General features: G+C 42.2%; 1 protein-coding gene across 1 annotated transcript in view; it reads right to left on the reverse strand.

Moving 5' to 3' along the window:
* PLD5 (phospholipase D family member 5) overlaps positions 1–12294 on the reverse strand; it is a 430516-nt gene extending 418222 nt beyond the window's left edge. Inside the window, exon 1 of the mRNA XM_025394615.1 lies at positions 11879–12294. Within this exon, the coding sequence (XP_025250400.1) occupies positions 11879–12067 (189 nt within the window). The 5' untranslated portion in view covers positions 12068–12294. The remainder of the gene's footprint in view (positions 1–11878) is intronic.
* Positions 12295–20691: the final 8397 nt, after the last annotated feature.

Here is a 20691-nt window from a genome sequence, read left to right on the forward strand (position 1 = left end):
GCCCACTCCCCCACTGCACCGGTAACAAACAGACCCAAAAAAAAAAAAAAAAAAAAAAAAAAAAAAAAAAAATGAGTATTTTGGTGGGTTTGACACATTCCCTGCTGCAGAGTGTCTTACAGTCTCTGATCAAGTGCACTCAGCCAGTGCAGGGCAGGAGCTAAGTAATGAGCCAGCAGATTCAGGCAAGGCAACAAGCTAGAACAGTGTACTCAGAAAAAATTTAAAAAGTTAATGTTCTCCTCTAGACTAATGAAAATGGAGCTATATGGAAGTTGAAACTCCCAAAACAGTCCACCGTAAACAGTAACATTGGATATTGAAATAGATCACTAAAGTGACTCCATTTCCCAAGTCTCAGGAGAAAATCAACGAAATCTCAACCTGTGGGTGGTTTAGATGCAGCCTTGTATATTACCTTCTTCATCTGACAATTGTAACTGTGTGAATGCCTATTGGGTAGCTTCTCATGCAAACCTGAGGTTTCTTTCCACGGAACTCTTTTTTCTTTTTATTTATTTATTTTTTTGGAGACAGGGTCTCACTGTTGCCCAGGCTGGAGTGTGGTGGCACAATCATGGCTAATTGCAGTCTCGCCCTCCTGGGCTCAAGTAATCCTCCCACGTTAGCCTCCTGAGTAGCTGGGACTACAGGCATACAGACACATGCTACCACACCTGGCTAATTTTTTAATCTTTTGTAGAGACAGGTCTCACTATGTTATCCAGGCTGGTCTCAAACTCCTAAGCCCAAGCGATCCTCCCAGCTTAGCCTCCAAAGTGCTGGGATTACAGGCCTGAGTCACCTGTACTCAGCCTCCAGTGAATCTTTGTTGCATATAACATCTGTAGCATTTATCTAGCAGGTAGCATATGCCATCTTATTCTTTCACTCCAGTGTCTAAGTCCTGTCTTACTCAACACACTTTCATTCATTCCTTTACCTGCTGTTTCAATAATCAAGTTAATCAATATTAGGCATCTACCAGGCACTGCACTTGGCATTAACAGTACATTCTTATAAGATACCATTGCTGCCCTCAAAAACTTTCCATTGAGGGCAAAAGATAGACAATCAGTCAATTTAAAAAAAAAAACCAGTATTGTTAAGAGTTATAACATGCTGTCCATGATGTTATGGGACCACACAGGAGTGACACCCAACCAGGCTTTAGGTTTAGAAATGATGACATGTAAGTTGAGTCTTGGAAGACAAACAGATCATAAGTAACCTGACGCCAAAGGCCCGCTCATATCTACTGAATGTTCCAAAGTCTGAAGCTCAACTCCCTGTAGGCAGTAGGTATTGGAATGTTTGTTAATTATAATTATACTAAGAAGGATAATATGAATCAAGACCATAACAATGGCTTGGGTCCAAGATACAAAGAGCAGAATTCTAACTCTCAAGTAGTCTTTGGAATTTTCCCTGTTCATTCTTGTGTCCATCATGCCAATCCCAATTTCTGGCACATCCCTGGCACTCAATAAATGTTTCCTGAATGAATGAGCTTGCTCAGACTCACCAGATCCAATTCAACAGAAAGTCTTATGAGCTCTTATTTTACAATACTTCTTGCATCGATGCCTTACTAGTTTTCTACTTCCATCACCTCTTTTTACTTCCCTTTTCACAATTCCTATATGGACCACTAAAAGAGATGTTACACTGCTCTCCACAATTCTAGAATCTCATTCCTCAACACTGCATGCCACCAGATTTTCTGAAACCTGAGCTTTCCAAATAAAGTATCTATTCAAATATCTCCCCTTTGCTTACAAAATAAAGCCCAGTATCTTCCAAGTCCTCAAGCCCATTAATCTACCACTGTGGGTGTTTTTACACCCAAGTCTTCCTTAAACAAACTCTGTCCCCAGATATACTTGTTCAGTCACTGCTCTCCCAAACAAGTTTTTGGCTGTCCAAATTCTGCTCGAAAGTCTTAATTCAGACCAGTCCTACAACCAGCAGCTCTTCCTCCAGGTCCTTAAGCCAGTACAAACCATCACCAAGAGTGAAGCCTTCCTTGATAACCTTCTCTGGACAAGGAATGATTTGAGGTCTCTGAAGCAAGAAGGTCACAATTCACTAAACAATTGCTCCTGGAAGGAACTCCAGAAAAGATAACTACTGGTTACCAGGCTTAATACCTGGTGATGGAATAATATGATACAACAAATCCCCGTGACATGTGTTTACCTACGTAACAAACCTTCACATGTACCCCCACCGCCAAGACCTAAAAGTTGAAAAAAAGTCAAAAAGAAAAAGAAAAAAAAATGTTGTATCTGTTTTATCTTCCCTCCTGTTGAATAAAATAATAGCTGTTCTACTAAAAAAGAGAATTTATTAAAGAGTGAGTAGTTTAGTGGGAAAGGCAAATAAAGATCCAACTAGATACACTGTCTTATGTGCAATGGGGTAACAGGGAAGGTTGTCTAAAGCCGATGGGGAGGTGAGGAGAGGGAAGGACCCAGGAAGCCATACAGGGGAGATGACAAGCAGCAGTCACCCACATGAAGACAACAGTGACTGAGAACATCAAGGCCAAAGACCTCCACAGGTTAGAGAAAGTAGGACAGGAGAAGCATAGTCTGAGGAGGTATAGCTGGAGAGAAGCAGTAAGCAAGGCTAAGGGCACTGTAGGCATTTTATTTATCTTTTGTAAAATATCATGGAAATATACATAAAGATGCAATGCAAATCTTCGTGTATAGCTCTGTAAACGTTTACTTTGTAACCAACACCTAAAAATAGAGATAGAACAATATTAGCTCCCCAGAAGCCTACTTCATGCCCATTTTACCCTCAAAAGTAATCACTAATTCTGAGTCCTACCTAGCTCCCAGCTTTAGCTTTGCCTCGTGTATGTGTGTGGGTGTATGTGTGTGGGTGTGGGTGTGTGGGTGTGTGGGTGTGGGTGTGTGGGTGTGTGGGTGTGGGTGTGGGTGTGTGGGTGTGGGTGTGTGGGTGTGGGTGTGTGGGTGTGTGGGTGTGTGTGAGAGAGAGAGAGAGAGAGAGAGTTTCACTACTGTTGCCCAGGCTGGAGTGCAATGGCGCGATCTCGGCTCACTGCAACCTCAGCCTCCCAGGTACAAGCAATTCTCCTGTCTCAGCCTCCCAACTAGCTTTGATTACAGGCATGTGCCACCACACCCAGCTAATTTTTTTGTATTTAGTAGAGACGAGGTTTCACCGTGTTGGTCAGGCTGGTCTCAAATTGCTGACCTCAGGTGATCCACCTACCTCGGCCTCCCAAAGTGCTGGGATCACAGGCGTGTGCCACCACACCTGGCCAGCTTTGCCTGTTTTTTGACATAAATGGAATCATACTATCTATGTCTGTCTTCTTTCATTCATTACTATGCCTGAAAGAGTCATCCACATTATTGCATGCAGATGCAATAGATACATAATCTCTTTTCAGTGCTGAATGTATTACACTGTATGGATAGGCTACAATATATCATCCATTCAACTATAGTTGAATATTAGGGATGCATCCTACTGTGAACAACTAAAATAATGCTTCAGTAAGCATTTGTGTATATGTCTTCCATTAACCTGAGCACACATTTATTTGATATATACATAGAATTTAAATTTTATAGGTCAAAATATTAAAAGATGTGTTTAATGTAGTAGATACTGCAAACAGTTTTCCAAAGCAGCTATGAATGAAGTCCTACGAGAAGTTATGAGAGCTACAGATGCTCCCCATTTTCATCAATACGTTGGTCACTGTCAATTATTTATTTTAATTTCAGCCATTCTTGTGTTTGAATAATGGTGTATAATCTTGTGTGAATTTTTACTTCTTTGATAACTAATGACATCAAGCACCTTTATGCATTTACTGCCCATCTGGATATCCTCTTTTGTGAAGTTCCTGTTCAAGTGTCTGCCTCACTTTCCTGTTGGGCTGTCTATGTTTTTCTTATTGATTTGTAGGTGCTCTTTACATATCCTGGATTAAAACTCTTTGTCAGAGTGTGTGTTAAAAATATATTCTTCTAAAGTAAATTTTATATATATATATATATATCCTTCTACTTTGTGACTTGTCTTTCATGCTGTTAATCAAATATTTTATGGACAAGAGCACTTCTAATATAGTACAGTTTACTAATCTAATAAATTAGGATTATTAAAACAGCTTCAAAATTTTTCCTTAGTCAAGTTAATGAAGAAATTTTTTATTATTATATTTGTTCTAGAAGCCTCATTGTTTCACTTTCCAATTTAGGTTTACAACTCATATTAAACTGATTCATATTAAAACATAAATGAGTATGTATTTTTAATGTGGATATACAACTGACCCAGCACCCTTTTCTGAAAAGATTATCTCTGTTCCACTGAATTACAGAGTCACTTTTATCATAAATCAAGTATCTATATCTGCACAGGTCTGTTTCTGCACTGTCCAGTTTGTCAATTGATCTATTTGTTTATCCTTGCACCAACACCACACTGCTTTAATTAATCTAGCTTTAGAATAAGTTTTGATACTTGGAAGCAGGCTTTGTTCTTCTTTTAAAAGATTGTCTTGGGTTGTTGGCACTTTGCATTTCTGTATGAATTTTAGAATCATTTTTCAATACACACACACACACACACACACACAAACTTGTTGACATTTTAATTGGAAATGGATCTACTCTATAGGTCAATTTAGGGGAGAATTAAAAAGAGGTCTTACCAGATTTTATTAAATTTATTCCTAAGTATTTGACATTTTTATGCTAATGTAAATGATAATTTTTTAAGTTTTAGATTGGAATTTCTAATAACTAAATTTTGCATATTGGCTTTGAATCCAGTGGTCCTGATAAATCCAGTGACAGTATTAATTCATTAAGTATATCTGCAGTATTTTTTTGTATTTTCAAATGTACACAATCATATTGTCTGCTAACAGTGACAATGTCGTTACACATTTTCAATTCTTATATTTTTATTTGCTTTCCTTGACTTATTGTATTGTCTATTACTTCTGTACAACGCTAACAGGAAGCGATGACCGTGGACATCTCTGTCTCACTCACAATCTGCACAGATAATTTTTCAATAGTTCACCATTAACTGTGATTCTTTTTAAATAAATTGTTTATCAGAATAGTAAAGATTGCTTTTATTTCTTGTCAGTTGAGAATTGTATCATGCATGGGTACACAATTTCATCAAATCCTTTTGCTTCCTCTATTGAGATAATTGTATGGTCTTACTCTTTTATTTTATTAATATGATAAAATATAGTAATTGATTTTCAAATTTCATATCAACTTTGCATTACTGGAATAAAATGAATTTTGTTATGATACATTATCATTATGTATGACAGAATCCATTGCTTATTTTTTTAAACTATACTTTATCTTCTAAACAACCAGTCCCTTGAAGGCAGTATTCTTATACTATTAATAGTTTGCATTTTTCTATTTAATCATAACACTGCAATTATATTGTAACTCTGTTTATACAACTAAACATCTTCAGGGAAGGGACCCTGCACCGGTCTTTGTATTTAATAACATTGTTAATAACACAGTATATGTCAAATAAGTGCTTGTTGAATTAAAGACCTCACAGCTTCCTAACACATTATCTTTCACGTGAAAGCTACTCAGTCAATATCTGGTGAGAGATGAGTTTACCAGTTGGTACTTTTTTTATGTCAATGAGTCCCATCTTCTCAACTTTACTCCTCATGTTATTGTTGGATCAGACCTAACAACATACTAGCGGGAGCACAGTAATAGCTCAAGTCAGTGAAACACAAGACTCACTGCCTACTCGGGAGGATAAGGAAATATATTTATCACCCAATGGTCATGACATCCAGTCCCATGATGCCCAGGCAGGTAGTTCAACTTGGGCTGACTTCAACTGTCAGGCACAGCAAGATTTTCCAGTGCAGATAAGGCTACCTGGGAAAGTCTGCCTCATTCTTCACTTAATTCCTCTCTTTCATAAGGGCTAGGTTTGTGATTTTAGAAATTGGGCTCATTTTTCTCTCTTCCTGAGAACAATTTAAATGTGCTTTTTTTGGTTAAAAGGGCTATCTCTTAACAGCCACGGTTTGACCTTTCAACTGCACCTCAACATTTACGTTGTACCCTAAACTTTTAGCACGTAGTCTGTGCAGGTATGAATCTTAGGCAATTGGGTAATTTTAATGTCCTCAATATATACAGTTTAAGCAACACTTGTGGTGTGAGATCTTGCCACAGACTCCACGCCTGTCTAACTATGCCATCTATCAGTCAATTCAGTATGAGAACGTAACTTATTACGACTACTGCCATGTCCCAGAAGTTCAAAGGACTCATCGGATTTATTTGGAGAACTAAAAACTGTTACTTAAGTTTACACCTGAGATAGTTATGGAAGTCTACAGAAAGAAGTAAAAACTTTTAGAGAAACTAGCCAGAAATTGGCATGTAGTTATTATATGGAAGAAGAGATGAAAAAGAAACCTTAAATGCAATCATCCAGTGCTTCTTAAATTAAATACATTAAATATGATATATCCCTATCATTATGTTAAAATAAGTCAAGCCACACCCAAGAGAGTTCAAAGAAACCAAAGATTCTTCAAAAGACACTGCAATGTCAACCTGCAGTGAGAGAAGTCCCTTAGTGGGTGGATATATGTTGACTGTAGTGGTGACCAGGACAGTGATGGACATGTCCTGAGATCCACTGGAAGACACTCACGAGACATCTAAACTTTCATGTCTTGACTGACGAGTTGGAGGCAGAGAATCCTGCCTGCACCTATAGCTTGCCTATGTTGTTTATCTAAAACCACAGGAAATGATCCCGGTAAATGTTAATGTTCTTAAGCATTTGCCAGACTGTTTGTTTGTTGGATTTTTAATGGAACATTTTAAAGATTCATTCCCTTAGGTTGAACTCTGTCTTCTGGCACTTTACGAATCCACTCTGTGGGGTACAGTATTTTCATGGATCTGCTCCGTGGGACAAAAATGGCATTACACAATATGAGCCTAGACCACTGTGACCAAGTGTGCTCCAATCCATTTATCCTTTGCTCCTCGTGTAAAGAATTTATTCCAGGAGGCAAATGTGCACTTGGCATTTATTTACTATTCACTGGTAACATAAACTCTATTTAAGCAGGTACAAATTCACACTTAGAGGAGACAATCATTTTTTTAAGTGTGAGGCACTTACTAAATAAACCACGATACTATGGCTCACTACAAGTGTGAACATTAAGGATTCTGCTTTTATGCTTTACCAAATCTGTCTTCGGCTTTCTCTTTCAATTTTAAATGGGCTTTCTGAGACATCTTGCAGATAAATGAAATGTTGCTTGACTTAATTCCACCAGCACAAGTTGGGAAGAGAAGCAGAGGTTGGAGACAGGACAAGGAGTTGGTCTCTGCTAGAGGGATCAGCTAAGAGAGTGAGAACCAGAAAAGTCAGCCTCGGAATGGCCAGCCAGGGAGCAAGCAAGGGCTCCACTAGCCAGGAAGAGTCAGGCCCCCAGAGGATGGATGGGAAGCCAGGCAAAGAGACAGCATAACAGGCCCAGGACAGTGAGCCAGCCTTGCCGATCAAAGGACCTACTCACTTAGCATCCAGGATCATCATGCAGGCTGATCTCAAATCTGAAATCTGGAAGCTCTTTGGGTGGAGTGGGAGGACTCAGCCCAAGAGCCAGGCAGCACCTGAGAAGTCATTACACCTACAGTTATTGTGTGTTGAGCATTTAACCCAGGTCAAACACTGTGCTAAGTGCTTTGTATGCTGCAGCAGTCTTGTGAAAGTCGGTCACAGATGTTCTCTTTCTTCTGGGTCTTAGTTGGATCCCCTTGTGCTACTCTTGAAGCGAGCCTTGACCATGAACTTTTCTTTGGCCAATACACATGAGTCATATGAATGGATGATTTCTGGGTGGAAGCATTGAGAGCCTAAATCATTACACGATTTTCCAACTGCTCTTTAGCTGCTGTGGCAGCCACAAAAAATATCAGAATGGAGCTTCCATCGGGCAAGGCAACCAAGATGAGGATGGTCCCCAGCCGATAGGCACAGGTGAGATATGTGAGGTGGAAAGTATACTTTTGTGGTGTCCAAGTCTCCGACATTTGGAGAATGTTCGTTCCTGCAGTACAGACACGGACTGTCTTGTTTCATCACGGCAAACTAGCGACTTCTCTCGGGGGAACACAGTTGTGCATCTTGGTAACTGGGAGCCCTTTGCCCACAGAATTAATAAGAAATGAAATCAAAGTCTAAACCTAGGTCCCTCTCACCAGAGCCCCTACGCTTAACCACACTTTGACAGGAGCTAATTGAATAAGCAGGAGAGAACATAAGGCATCTCCATCTTCATAAATAGAACCAGGAAACCTCTGTACAGTGTAGCTGGCATAAAACCAGGCAACAAAGTAGAGTGGGCTTTGCATCTCTCCCCCTTTAAAAAAGAAAACTGTTCAAAAAAGCATATAGCACCAAAGGATGCCAGCCTAAAGCCATGTTATCCTCTGGGATAGTCATATCTTATTAAATGAGTACCTCCAAAGCAAGCCAGTCCTAGGGAGGCTGCAAGAGCAGGGGTGGATTAGAGGGTCTGGAAGTGGTCCCTTGCTCCTCTTGCTTTGCTGGACCAGAATCCTTCACTTTTACATTAGACCTAAAGTAAATACAGGATCCTACAGAGAACAGAACTTCCACTGTTTCCCAAGCCTAATGCCTCCCAGAGTTCTAGACATTATGAAGCAGAACAGGAAACAAAAGATTTTAACAACCAAGAGCATTATTTGTAACTAGTAACACAACATTCTGTGTATAGCCAGCAATTTTACTTTTTCCTGAAATTTCCAAGTGGAATTCAAAGTCCAGCATTCTTGTTACAAAACATGACTTCCTCACAGCTTCTAATTCATTATTTTAGTATGAAATGATTCCCTGTATACATTTATTTCTTAGTAAGTATTCATCTTAAGTGTCGACCAACCAGTGATAGGAACCATATTTAAAGATTGATTCCAGTCCTCAACTAATTTGGGTCATTTTTTTCTTGTCCAAGCTAAGAATTGGTCCACTAGCCTTTAAATCAGAAAAGAAGAAATAAATTATTCTCACTTTTAGCAAAGTGGGTGGAAATCCATTCTTTAGTTGCCTGCTTTATATCACATTCTTGACTTTCAGATTAATCTGTCCCTCTGAATTCTGGACAGAGCCCACACACTGCCACATTTCATTTCAGGAAATTCTGTTATTATGATGACCAAATATGTGTGTCATTTGAAGTCGTAACTTATTTATTTCCTTAATACTTAGATTGGCTTTTAAAGCACCAGCAAAATAACTGAGTAGGCTGTTTTCAGGCATATGATCTCCATCAGGATTATTAATTTATTTTTTTCAACATAATAAAAAAGTGGCCATCCATTTGATTAGACAGACCAGAAGAGTGTTTTTAAACTGCCATATATCTCCTTTGAATTTCACATGACACACTCATCCTAATCCCTGCAACATATGAATTAGAAGGTGCCACATATGTTCAGAATGTTGTTTACAATGAAGTCAACAATACCTTTTCATGCTTTCTGTAACAATGATACCAGGTTACATTTGTTATAGGTTTTTGACATCTCAAACATTAATTTCTATTAGCAATTACCATCAAACTACGTGAAATATCATAGTGCATTCAACATGACATATATTATAAATACCTAGCTCTTGAATTCAAATAAAATTTACATTTGTATACTAATTTAATTTTTCATAGCACTTTTATTAATATTAATTCATTAAAAATGTTTGTGGATATTTCAAAGGAGCAAGAGAATACCACCAAGAAATTTATTTAAAGTCCCCTTTCTAGTTGAAAGGGAGTGTAGAGAAAAACATCAGAAGAGATATATGCATCTCTCATTAAATGTAGTTGAAAAAGTAAAACAAATGCTACACTGATTTAAATATCAAATGAGGAGAGTGATTTTTAAAAAATGAATGCAATGCTCTCTTTTGGAGTATCTGAGTGAAGAAGAAAGCATAGACGCTCACAGGCTTTCAAACAACCACATCTTCCTTTCCCTGGTCTCCCATCCTCAGAGGAGGTTGAGTATCCCATACTCATGCAGAAAGGTGAGGCTGCTATGGCCCACATGGTATGACTTGATACTTTCAATGAAAATCTAAAAATGAGAAAGCATTTAAGTATAATGCGTGCACCGCTCATGACTCAAGACATAGTCATAGAAGGCTGCACTACTGATTTTCAGTAAGAGAATAAAGGAAATAGACCAGCTAAAAGCACAAACTGCAAAAGAACACACATTCAGAGTGAAACTAAAAAGAAGATATGTTCTATCACCCTCCCAAGGCTAGACTGTCATCCCTGATACTAAAATCAACCACATCATTGGTTGACTACATGCTCTTTGCATGTAATACATAAAGATGCTGTTTGCCCCCTTTAAACTAATGTACACCACCAGCCCCTTCACTAATTCTGGAGCGGGCATGTTTAATGGATACTGTAGCCTTTCAAACAGCTTGCCATCCTATAAATCTTCAGCGACTTCCATGGTCTTAAGGATATGAGGCATCCTTTTGACATTAGCAAATGGCTCTCTACACACAAAACAGTGCTGTTACCCAACTCAAAGCTTCATTTTAGAGCTTTCAGTGACTTCATCAGGCCCTCAGAAAGCAGGCACAGACGTTCCTTTCAGATTATTATAATAGAGAAATGCCCCTTCTTTGCACGTTTCCTCCTGGGAAGAAGACTGTTCGTGCCGCAGAGCCCAGGAGGAACGCTTTGGGGGGCAGATGGGATGCAGGTCGGTGCAGCAGTTGGAAATGCGTGACTTCCAGGAGTTCTTGGTCTTATCTTTTTTATCATTCTTGGCGTCCTGACCCAAATACAAGGAAACCTCCACATTCCATTAGCAGACTCAATTTGGATTCTGCAGCTCTGCAGGGAGAAATAGCATCTTCTCCTTAGCTAGTTGTGCTGCACTCTTGAGATAATTCTCTTAGTTTAATTTTAACATTTGGTTTAAGAATATGCTGATGGATCAGATTTGAAACTGTGGATCCACTAAATGCCTTTTTAGAAGGTTTTTTTTTTTCTTTCTTTCTTTCTTTCAAAATGGCAAGCCTTAGGAGCTCAACTCCAGAGCCAATTCACTTCGCGTGAAGTAGGCACTCCTTGGGAACCGAGGTCCCTTCTCACCGGCTCCCACCCTCCAGAGCGGAGGATTTCTGGGGAGCCCCACGATCCCTTCATTTTTAGCCTTTCTCCTTGCAACGCGCAAATCTCTCCCTAGTTGGGCTCAAGTAGAGAAGATCGCCAACTGCTCATCCCAGCGGACACTCTGCAGAAAACTCTAATGGCTTGTGCGCGGGTCCACGCTGGTCGCTAGCGGCGCCAACTTTACCCATTTGTTAATTTGTTAGTTTCTGAACTGAGTAAAACAGCCCCCAAAGACGCGGGCAAACGCCGCTCTAAAGCCCACTACCATGCAACGCCGGGTTGCTCAGAGCCACGCTGGTGGCACTTCCCCTTCTTGCTCATCCTGCACAGGCACCCCAAGAACCCCGTGCAAAAAAAAAACCCTACCGGGAGACGCAGGTGGGCAGGTCGGGTGAGCAGGGGACCAAGAGCCTGAAAGGGAACCTGTCCTCCCCTCCCCGCAGCCCGGTCATTAAGGCAAGAAATTGTAGGCAGAGAAGCCCCCGAATCCGACCTAGGACGTGGACGCCTGCCAGGATCCCCTCGCCTGGCCCCCGCGCCCCGCGCCCCGCGCGCGCTCATGCCACCACCACGGGGAGGGTGCATGCGGCAGGTGCCTGGCTCAGGCCCCTGGGAGCGAGTCGCCCTTACGTGCTCCAGCTTGTCTTTCCTCCGGAGCCAGACGCTGGCGCTGTAGTCCTGCTGCTTGACGCTGCTGTAGAAGTTCGCGCCCACTCGGGTCAGGCTTGGGGAGGGTTCCTTGGGGCGGCTTTTGAGCCTCATCTGCTCGAAGCCCTCATGGGGGGAGGCCGAGAGCCACTCGTGCTGCCGGATCTCCATCCTGACATGACCGGGCGGCCGCCGGCGAGCAGAGGACTCGGGACAGGCGCGCGGGGACCCGGGCGCGGAGGGCGAGCGGGAGGCCGAGCGGGAACCGGAGGTGGAGCTGGAGACGGAGCTGGAGGAGCCAGCGGGCGCGGGGAGCGCGGGGTGCTGAGCGCCAGCGGGGAGCGCGGCCGGGCGGGAGGGGGCGATCGCGGGAGGCGCGGGGTGGAAGGAGGGAGGGCGAGGTGCGGGCAGGGGCGGGGGCGGAGGGGACGGACGGGGAGAAGGGGAACGGGAGGGGACAGGGAGGGAGGGGCGCTTGCTCCCAGGAGACAGAAGTGCCCGGTGCGGCGGCGACGTCGCCCGGCGGCTGCGGTCCCGAGCAGGCGCTCCGCTCGCCGGCTCCTTGCGGCACCGACTGGGACCCGGGCCGGCTCCCGGGGCGGCGGCGGCGGCGGGGGTGGGGTGCGGTGGGAGGGGCCGCGGCTGGCCCAGCCAGCCCGCGCCCGCAGGTTGGTGCAGTGAGGAGCCGCCGCCGCCCGCCGCCGGGCCGAGGGCTGCAAGCCCGGCCGCCGCCCCTCCCGCCGCGCCCAGGCCCGGGCGGCCGCGCTCCCGCTCCGCACCCGCCTTTCCGGAGCCGGCTACACCTCTCCCTGTCGCATCTTTACTGGAAAGCCAGCAGGCGAGGGGAGAAGTGAGCGCCGTCTCCGCGCCTCCTCCCTCCTACTGGCTGAGCGCGGGGATGGCTCCGGAGGGAGACACTCAGGAAACCACCTCCGCCCTTCCCCCAGCTCTATCCAGCGGCGCCCCCTCGCCCTGCCTCCAGCTCGCTTCGGCTGCGCCTTCCCCCATTCTGAAAGTTCACTAACTTCCCGCCCCAAGGGACTTAGAGCAGACGGTGCCCAGCATTCCCCCCAGAAAATAGCCGAGAGACATGTGTTTTCTTGAGCCTTACACGCTCCTTTCATCCGAAGAGGTGGCGATGCAAATGCGCCCGGGGGCAGTAGCCCCTTGGGCAGGCATACGGGACCGGTTGCCCCCCAGCCCTCGGTGACCACCTAGAACCAGGTTCCCGGGGCCGCACCCAGCCTGATCCTGGGAGGGTGATCCATGGCTCCTCTGCAACGCTCCGCTTGTGCAGTGACTGTTCCTTAGGTGGACGTGGCCCAACTGCTGTGCATTTGTTTCTTTCCTCTGTTTCCAGGCCCCTAGGGTCCGGGCTTTTCCTTCGGCGCTCAGCCAAGTGTGATGATTATTAGGAAGAAGGTGGCATGTTCGTGATTAGATCTTAAATCTCTTTATCTTTTGCTATCTTTGGAGTCAACCTCTCGAAACAGTTTTTGGTTTTATCTAAATGTTAAACAGCTGGTGTTCAGGGTGTCTCCTGTCTGGTTAACAGCTTGGGAAGTGTATGGAAGCTGGAGAGGTATACAGGGAATTTTAGAGGGTGTTGCCAAGGGTAAACTGAAGACTCTCTAGCCCTTAGCAGAACTGCCCTGCTTGGATGACGATTTCAAAGACATTCTGGTTGGGATTTCACAAACTTTTAGGAGGACAGGGATTGTGTTTTGTATCTTTTCAAAGTCTCTATTTTAAAAAGTGGCATAGTAAAAGTAGTAGTTGAAATAAAATCCTGTGCACAGTCAATATGGGGATGAAACAACTAAACACAAATACACACGTTTTGGTTGTGCTAGGTTAGTTTTCTTAGGAGCTGAACTATGTTGTGTAATAGATGCCCCGACCTGTGGGCTATCTCTAAGTCTCACGTTATCCTGCAAGATAAATGTTATTAACCCTCCTTTCCAGTGAAGCAACTGAAGCAGAAGCAGAAATTACACTTCAAAACAAGGATATGAACCAAATTGAAAAGCTGTGAAGGCGGAGTGACTCAGGTTTGTAATCTCAACCCCTTGGGAGGAGGAGGCAGGAGAATCACTTGATCCCAGGAGTTCTAGGCCAGCCTGGCCCTCACACTAAAAATAAGTTAGCCAGGCGCGGTGGTGCGCATTTGTGGTTTCGGCTACCCGGGAGGCTGAGGCTGGAGGATGGCTGAAGCCTGGGAAGAGGAGACAGCAGTTAGCCAAGATTGCACTGCAGCCTGGATGACAGAGCAAGTCCCTGTCAAAAAGGAAAGGAAGGGGAGGGAAGGGGAGGGGAGAGGAGAGGAGGCTGTAAAAACTATACATTCCATTGTATAGTATCTCTGATTTTTTTTTTTTTTTTTTTGAGATGGAGTCTCGCTCTGTCACCAGGCTGGAGTGCAGTGGCGCCATCTCGACTCGCTGCAACCTCTGCCTCCAGGGTTCAAGCAATTCCCCTGCCTCAGCAGGAGAGTAGCTGGGACCACAGGGGCAGGCCACCACGCCCAGCTAATTTTTGTACTATTAGTAGAGACGTGGTTTCACCACGTTTGCCAGGCTGGTCTTGAACTCCTGACCTCAAGGGATCTGCCCACNATTTTAGTACTAGATCCTTTAATTACTAAATTGTGACTTTCATGGTTTTCATTGTATTTCCATAGCCTTCAAGTTCATCCAGTAAGTGGGGAATAATCATTGCTACCTCAAGTGATTGCTGCAGGGATGAATTGGTATAACACATGAGAAACTTCTGTATAAACCATAGAGTCCTGTGTTACTGTTCTTAGAACTTTCAGGCACAGAAATATTCTTTATGTCATTCTAATAAGTTATTTTCATTAGCAGCTATATCAATTAATCTTCATAGCTTATAATTAATTACAGAAACTGCACTCAGCTACAAATTTGCATCTCATTAATGTTTATATTTATTCTGAAGACTTTACCTAAGTTGCCACTGGTGTGTTATACAATACCTTCAGACAATATAGAATACTCAAGTAAAACACATATGAGCCATCAATATGTATTGAATTCAAACCTCAACTTAACAGATGTCATTGAGCAGGAATTGTTAATATTGTCTGAATTAGGCACTTTGCATTGTCATAAAACTTAAGACCAAAAGTGTCAAGAAGTAAGTGGGAGTATTTTATTAAACCTTTCATAGTAATGATAATACCTTACATTTCCACAATAGTTACATCTGTAGCACGTATCACATTTACTACATGGAAAAATATCTGAAAGTAGTCTTGGTACTTGCTATCAGTTCCATCTTTTGAAAGGAGGAAACCAAAGCTCATGGAGGTTAAGTGACCTGCCCAAAGTCATATAAGTCACAGAGTCTGGTCTAAAAGCCAGGTTCATTGACTCTCAATAAAGGATTTCTTTTTTCACCATGTCTGATCAAAAAATCTCAAATATATACTTCTTAGCAATTATAAGTTATATTTTTCATAGGTGTACTGTTGCCAAGTATGACTACATTTTGTCAAAGGTTTACTACTGAAGAATAAAACATGTTAATACTTAGACCTTCCCTAACAGCATGCTTTATGTCCTCTTCAATTACCCTTATACTATGCAAGACCATATAAAATCATTGACCCAAGAATGGCTCTATTCTTTGTTGTCAAGAAATAGATTCAGCAGCTAAAACCAGAATGACTTTCCTAACCACATATGTTAATTACAGGATTATTTCTGTAGAAAAATTGAATAATTTAACACCAGTAGAACAAAATTAAAGTAGTCCCAGATTGAAAATGTTTTCTGAAGAATATATAAGCATTAATATGAGAAGGGTCTTTTATGTTACAGTATTTTCTTTAGCCAAGTAGTTATTATTGGTTAGTTATAAAATGGCAGTGAAGGTTTTTTAAATGTTATGTTACATTTTTAATAAAGTTAACTTATCTCTGTACAAACTTACTTTAGACTAAAGATTCTCATTGTTTGATCACCTACTCCAGTCACTGTGTGGGCTGGTCCTCAAAGACATTATGTCATTTTTTTTCTCACAAAATCCTGCCAAGTAAACAGAGCTGTCCCTATGTTACAGATGAGGAAACAAAGACCCAGAAAGAGTGACCTGCCCAAGAGACACAAGGACCAAGGGGTAACACTATGGCTAAAACTCAGGGTGGCTGGACTCTAAATGCCTTTACACAACACCAAACTGCATGGTCTTGCTTGGATACATCTCTGCTGGGCTGAGAGCCCCCGCAGTGACCTGGAGAGAACTGGGGAGGAGAGGGAGAGGTCAACTAGCCCCCAGAGTGAGATCCTGGTAGAGTGGGTTTATACTGTGAGGCCGAGGGTCCTATTTTACTTACACAAGGAGAACCAAATCAGATGGCACTAGGATCTTCCCTCCCTTCCTTCCTTCCTTCCTCCCTCTCTCTCTCTTTCTCTCTCTCTGTCTCTCTTTCTCTCTCTCTCTCTTTCTCTTTCGTTCTTTCTTTTTGAGACAGAGCTTCGCTCTTGTTACCCAGGTTGGAGTGCAATGGCACAAACTCAACTCACCGCAGCCTCCACCTCCTGGGTTCAAGTGATTCTCCTGCCTCAGCCTCCTGAGTAGCTGAGATTACAGGTGCCCACCACCACACCCAGCTATTTGTTGTATTTTTAGTAGCGATGGGGTTTCACCATATTGGCTGGGCTGGTCTCGAATTCCTGACCTCAGGCGATCCACCTGCCTTGGCCTCCCAAAGTGCTGGGATGACAGGCATGAGTCACCACACCTGGCCTGCACTGGAATGGATATGTCTAAGAGTTAGAAACTCTGGTTCTAGTGTTGGCTCAGTTGACAACCAGCCGTGGGGACTCAACCAAGTTGTTTTACCTAATTGAATCTGTCAAGTTGCTATGGTTTGGTCACAAGGTTTGGCCTTGCAGTGGAGCCTTGGAGAGATCCATCATATCAACACAGAGAATTAGAAAATGGCTATCCTAAGAATACATAAGTAAAAAATGGATAGTTGAAATGGTCTAGCGCAACTAAAAGCTTCTGGTAGGCAACAAAAGAATCTGAATTCTCCTGACTCAGTGTAGATGGATTAGATGAATCAGACAGTTGCCTAAGTTGGCACTACATTTGACACCTTTTTGCTCACAGCCATGGAATTGAAAACACTTCAAAATCACCCTGAAATCTAAATTCCACTTTGATTATCTGAGGTGATCTTTTATGTATCAATCATGGTACCCAGCATAAAGTATGTGCAACTCAACAGTAAAAAAGGAAATATCTAAAGATGAGATAAGCCACACTGTAATTCTTACTCATGCCTACATTTTTGAAACTGAAACCTAACCTTAAGTCAAGTGATATGAGAATGATGTGTATTTACTGCATTTGGACATCCAGGTAAAACAGACTTTGACTGTAATAGTGGTCATGCTTTTCTTTTACTTTATGTTCTTTTTAAAGAATCCATGTTGTTATTTTTGTACAGTACATGCCATAAAACTATGTAACACCTCTGACATCACCATTTGTTCACTTATACTAAAGAGGAATGCAGTGACTCCTTAGATCTTCAACATACCTGACAATGGGAGTCATTTTTCTACAGCAAATCACTTAAAGCTAAGCCAGTGTGCACCATCTCAACCTTTGTTCAAGCTACTGATAGCTTCTGTACACTATACAGTATCTTTTGAAGACAGAATGTGACATATTCATGTCCTAGTGATGAAATTCAGAAAGCTCAGAGTTCATTTTTATACTTGGTTGCTAGAACTTTCTTTGGTTTTAGGTTTTGTAGGCCAGTGATCCCCTCCTCCTTCCTGATTCAGTGGTTCTAGTTCTTATCTTCATCTTAATGATGTTATATTTCTGGTCCTTGTTTTTACTTTAAGCCACTCCAATGGCTGATTTTTAAATGTAGGCAGAGTATAAATAATAGATGAAGAATTAGTTAACCTGTCATGAACCAAGATTGCCTGACAACATGTCAACCTGATAGATTGGTTTCAAGTTATAAAAACTATTAAATTGATACACAGAGTTGGAAGAGACACACTAAATATCTTTCATTTCCCTCTTTTAACATCTCTCCTCCAATTATGCTCAGACCACTCCTATTTTTTCCAAAATCATTCGTCTTGGCAGTTGATGAGTGCTAGGCCATGGAGACACAAGATAAATAAAACAAAACAAGATTAAAAATTATTTCAGCTTGACCTTTTTGGAGAAGCTTACAAGTATAGTTGTAACATAGCTACAGGTTCAGGGGAACCTGGGGTGAAGGGTCAGCTGGGAGAAGATACTGGAGAAAATTACCCAAATGGGAATAAGCTTCTAAAAAGAAAATACGGCTACACATTTCGATGATCTTAGCAAAAAGACAAAGTTTGGTTTTGCTAAATGGAAACTCAAAATTTCAACTTGACAAATATTGAGTTTCTGTTGTATATTTAAGATTTTATAAGCGCCATGAGGATTCAAAATTCTGTGAAATTATAAATGCTGAGAAAGAGGAATTTGCAGTCCTATAAATAGACAAACTCTAATGAGACCAGGAGTAGCATAAGATTATGATCAAATGTTAAGATTAATGGTGCAGAAAAGAATGCTAAATCAATAGTTCCCTATCGAGACAGCATTTTATGCTGTTGAAAAACACACATTCCCAGAATTTGAGATATGCAAGCTGGTTTGGGAAGGCAGGTCAAAGTGGTTGGGAAAAGTCACTAAGCAGGAAGTTGGCTCTCAGAGTTGCTTAACAGAATTAAACATAAAATACAAAGACTTTCTTTAAAAGAGAGATACTAATTTACCTGATGCGACTCTAAGGTATCACTGTGGAACAAGATACATACTCAGGGCGTCTTTCCCGAAACTGACCAGCTGGGACTGATATTCACTTAGATGTAGGGTTATAATTTAGTAATATTCCCAGCTTTGGAATGATACATTGAACTCTGTAGGCTTTAATCTCTTTATTACGAAGGGGCATGTGTGGAATATGCTACATTTAACACCATAGTCAAAGGGGCATGCCATTTCTCTCCCTTTTAATTCTGTTAGTCAATTGGCCAATTATTTATTTGACTACTATAGATACATAAGTAAAATTCTAATATAATAAATCGTAAGTATACTTAGGATTATTCCCAAAGATTGTGCAACTTGAATTTTATTGACACAAAGAAATTGAATTATACTAAACTAGTTGCTAGATCTATGGTTAGCTGAACGTGTGTACCTCCTACAATTTTGACACAAGAGTGTCAAAGTCAATGTATGTACCATGTGAGAAAGGCAACCAAAAGTTTTAGGGTTTCCAAGAAGAAAGCTCTTTGACTTAACACTCATCAGAGATCATTGAGTTCACCCCAAGTCATGGATAGGGGAGACTATAAATTCCAGCAGAGAAATCAGAAAAACGACGGCAGGAGAAGCCAATGGAGGAGGAACAAGTGACAACCAGAAAACCTGGCCAAGGGGTCCTTTAGCACGTGGGAGAGACAGGAAGACTCACATATCGCTAAACCAGTAACTCAGATAGGAAAGAAAGGGAGGATAGAACACAAATCAACAAAAATTTCAGACCCCACCTGGTCAGGTATCAGCAGCCAAGTAAGAATCTGCTAAGCAATTGCAAGAGAAAAGCTGGCTTTGCTGATAAGCGGGTCCAGTAAATTGAATACAAGTTGCCATAAAACAGTTTTTAAAAAGATATGATTGCAACAAGCCAATTGAAATTGTGAAGAATCATTGCCCCCATTTACAATTTTATCATGAGAAATAAAATGGTATGAGATTTATATAAGCTGTCTTTATGATTTACTCTCTTGCACTCATCCATGAGAAGAGACAGAGCCTGACCTGAGATATCACTGTCTGCACATTTCCTGTTCCAGGAGAGCCATGCATAGGCAGAAACCGTAGAAGCTACTCAAGAGGAGACCAAGTCTGAATGTTTACTCCACGCCAGATGCTGTGCTCAAAGCTTTTCATACAATCTCATTTAATCCTCACAGCAATCTACTACCATCTCCATTTCATAGTTTAGAAACTGTGGCTTCAAGAGGTGAAGTGAACTGCTCAAGGCCACATAAGGGTAAGTGACAGAATTTGGACTCAAACCCAGGACGGATTTCAAAACCCAGATTCTTATAATGTATGCTACTGTAATCAGTTCATTAAATGAATTAATGGGAAGCAGTTGTGCACATGCTCCCCATTAAACTCACATTGTGGACCTTTTCTGTCCTGCTCATGAAAGATCTGACCTGTCTCGAGTTCATTTTGGTAAGCCTTTAATTTTAAATGGTCCAGTCTAAGAATCACATGCAGTTGAAAGATTCTTCCTCCCCCTGGGAGGTCTGCTTTTGACTTAGGAACCTGCAGTGGGAGAGGGAGGTGCTCTGTCTCCTCCACCATCTACTGACTGCAGCTTGTGGCCCCTGCAGACCAGGTGCAGGGTGAGGAGTGCTGCAGGTTGCAGTGTTGTAGGAAGCAGACGCTGAGATGGAGATAGATGTGCAAGGAGTGCTTTGGGGACCAACACGTGGGGAAGGGATGGGACTAAGGGAGAATCTGAGCAATCTGACGAAAGCTTCATTCAGATGACTCCACAGAGAGCTCTGGAGCTAGGGTGGGCCTTCAGAGTTGCCCTGCGTGAGGGACTGGGAATTCATTTGTCCTCTATGTGAATCAGTCATTGAATGGGCTGCTCGCTTCAGCTGTGACATTGGGTAAAGCAATTTTCTTCAGCTGAGGCAATCCCCCACAGAAAGTTAAAGGCTGAGGGCCATCTTCCT

Source organism: Theropithecus gelada, chromosome 1 (genome assembly GCF_003255815.1).
Source record: "Theropithecus gelada isolate Dixy chromosome 1, Tgel_1.0, whole genome shotgun sequence".
Classification (NCBI taxonomy): domain Eukaryota; kingdom Metazoa; phylum Chordata; class Mammalia; order Primates; family Cercopithecidae; genus Theropithecus; species Theropithecus gelada.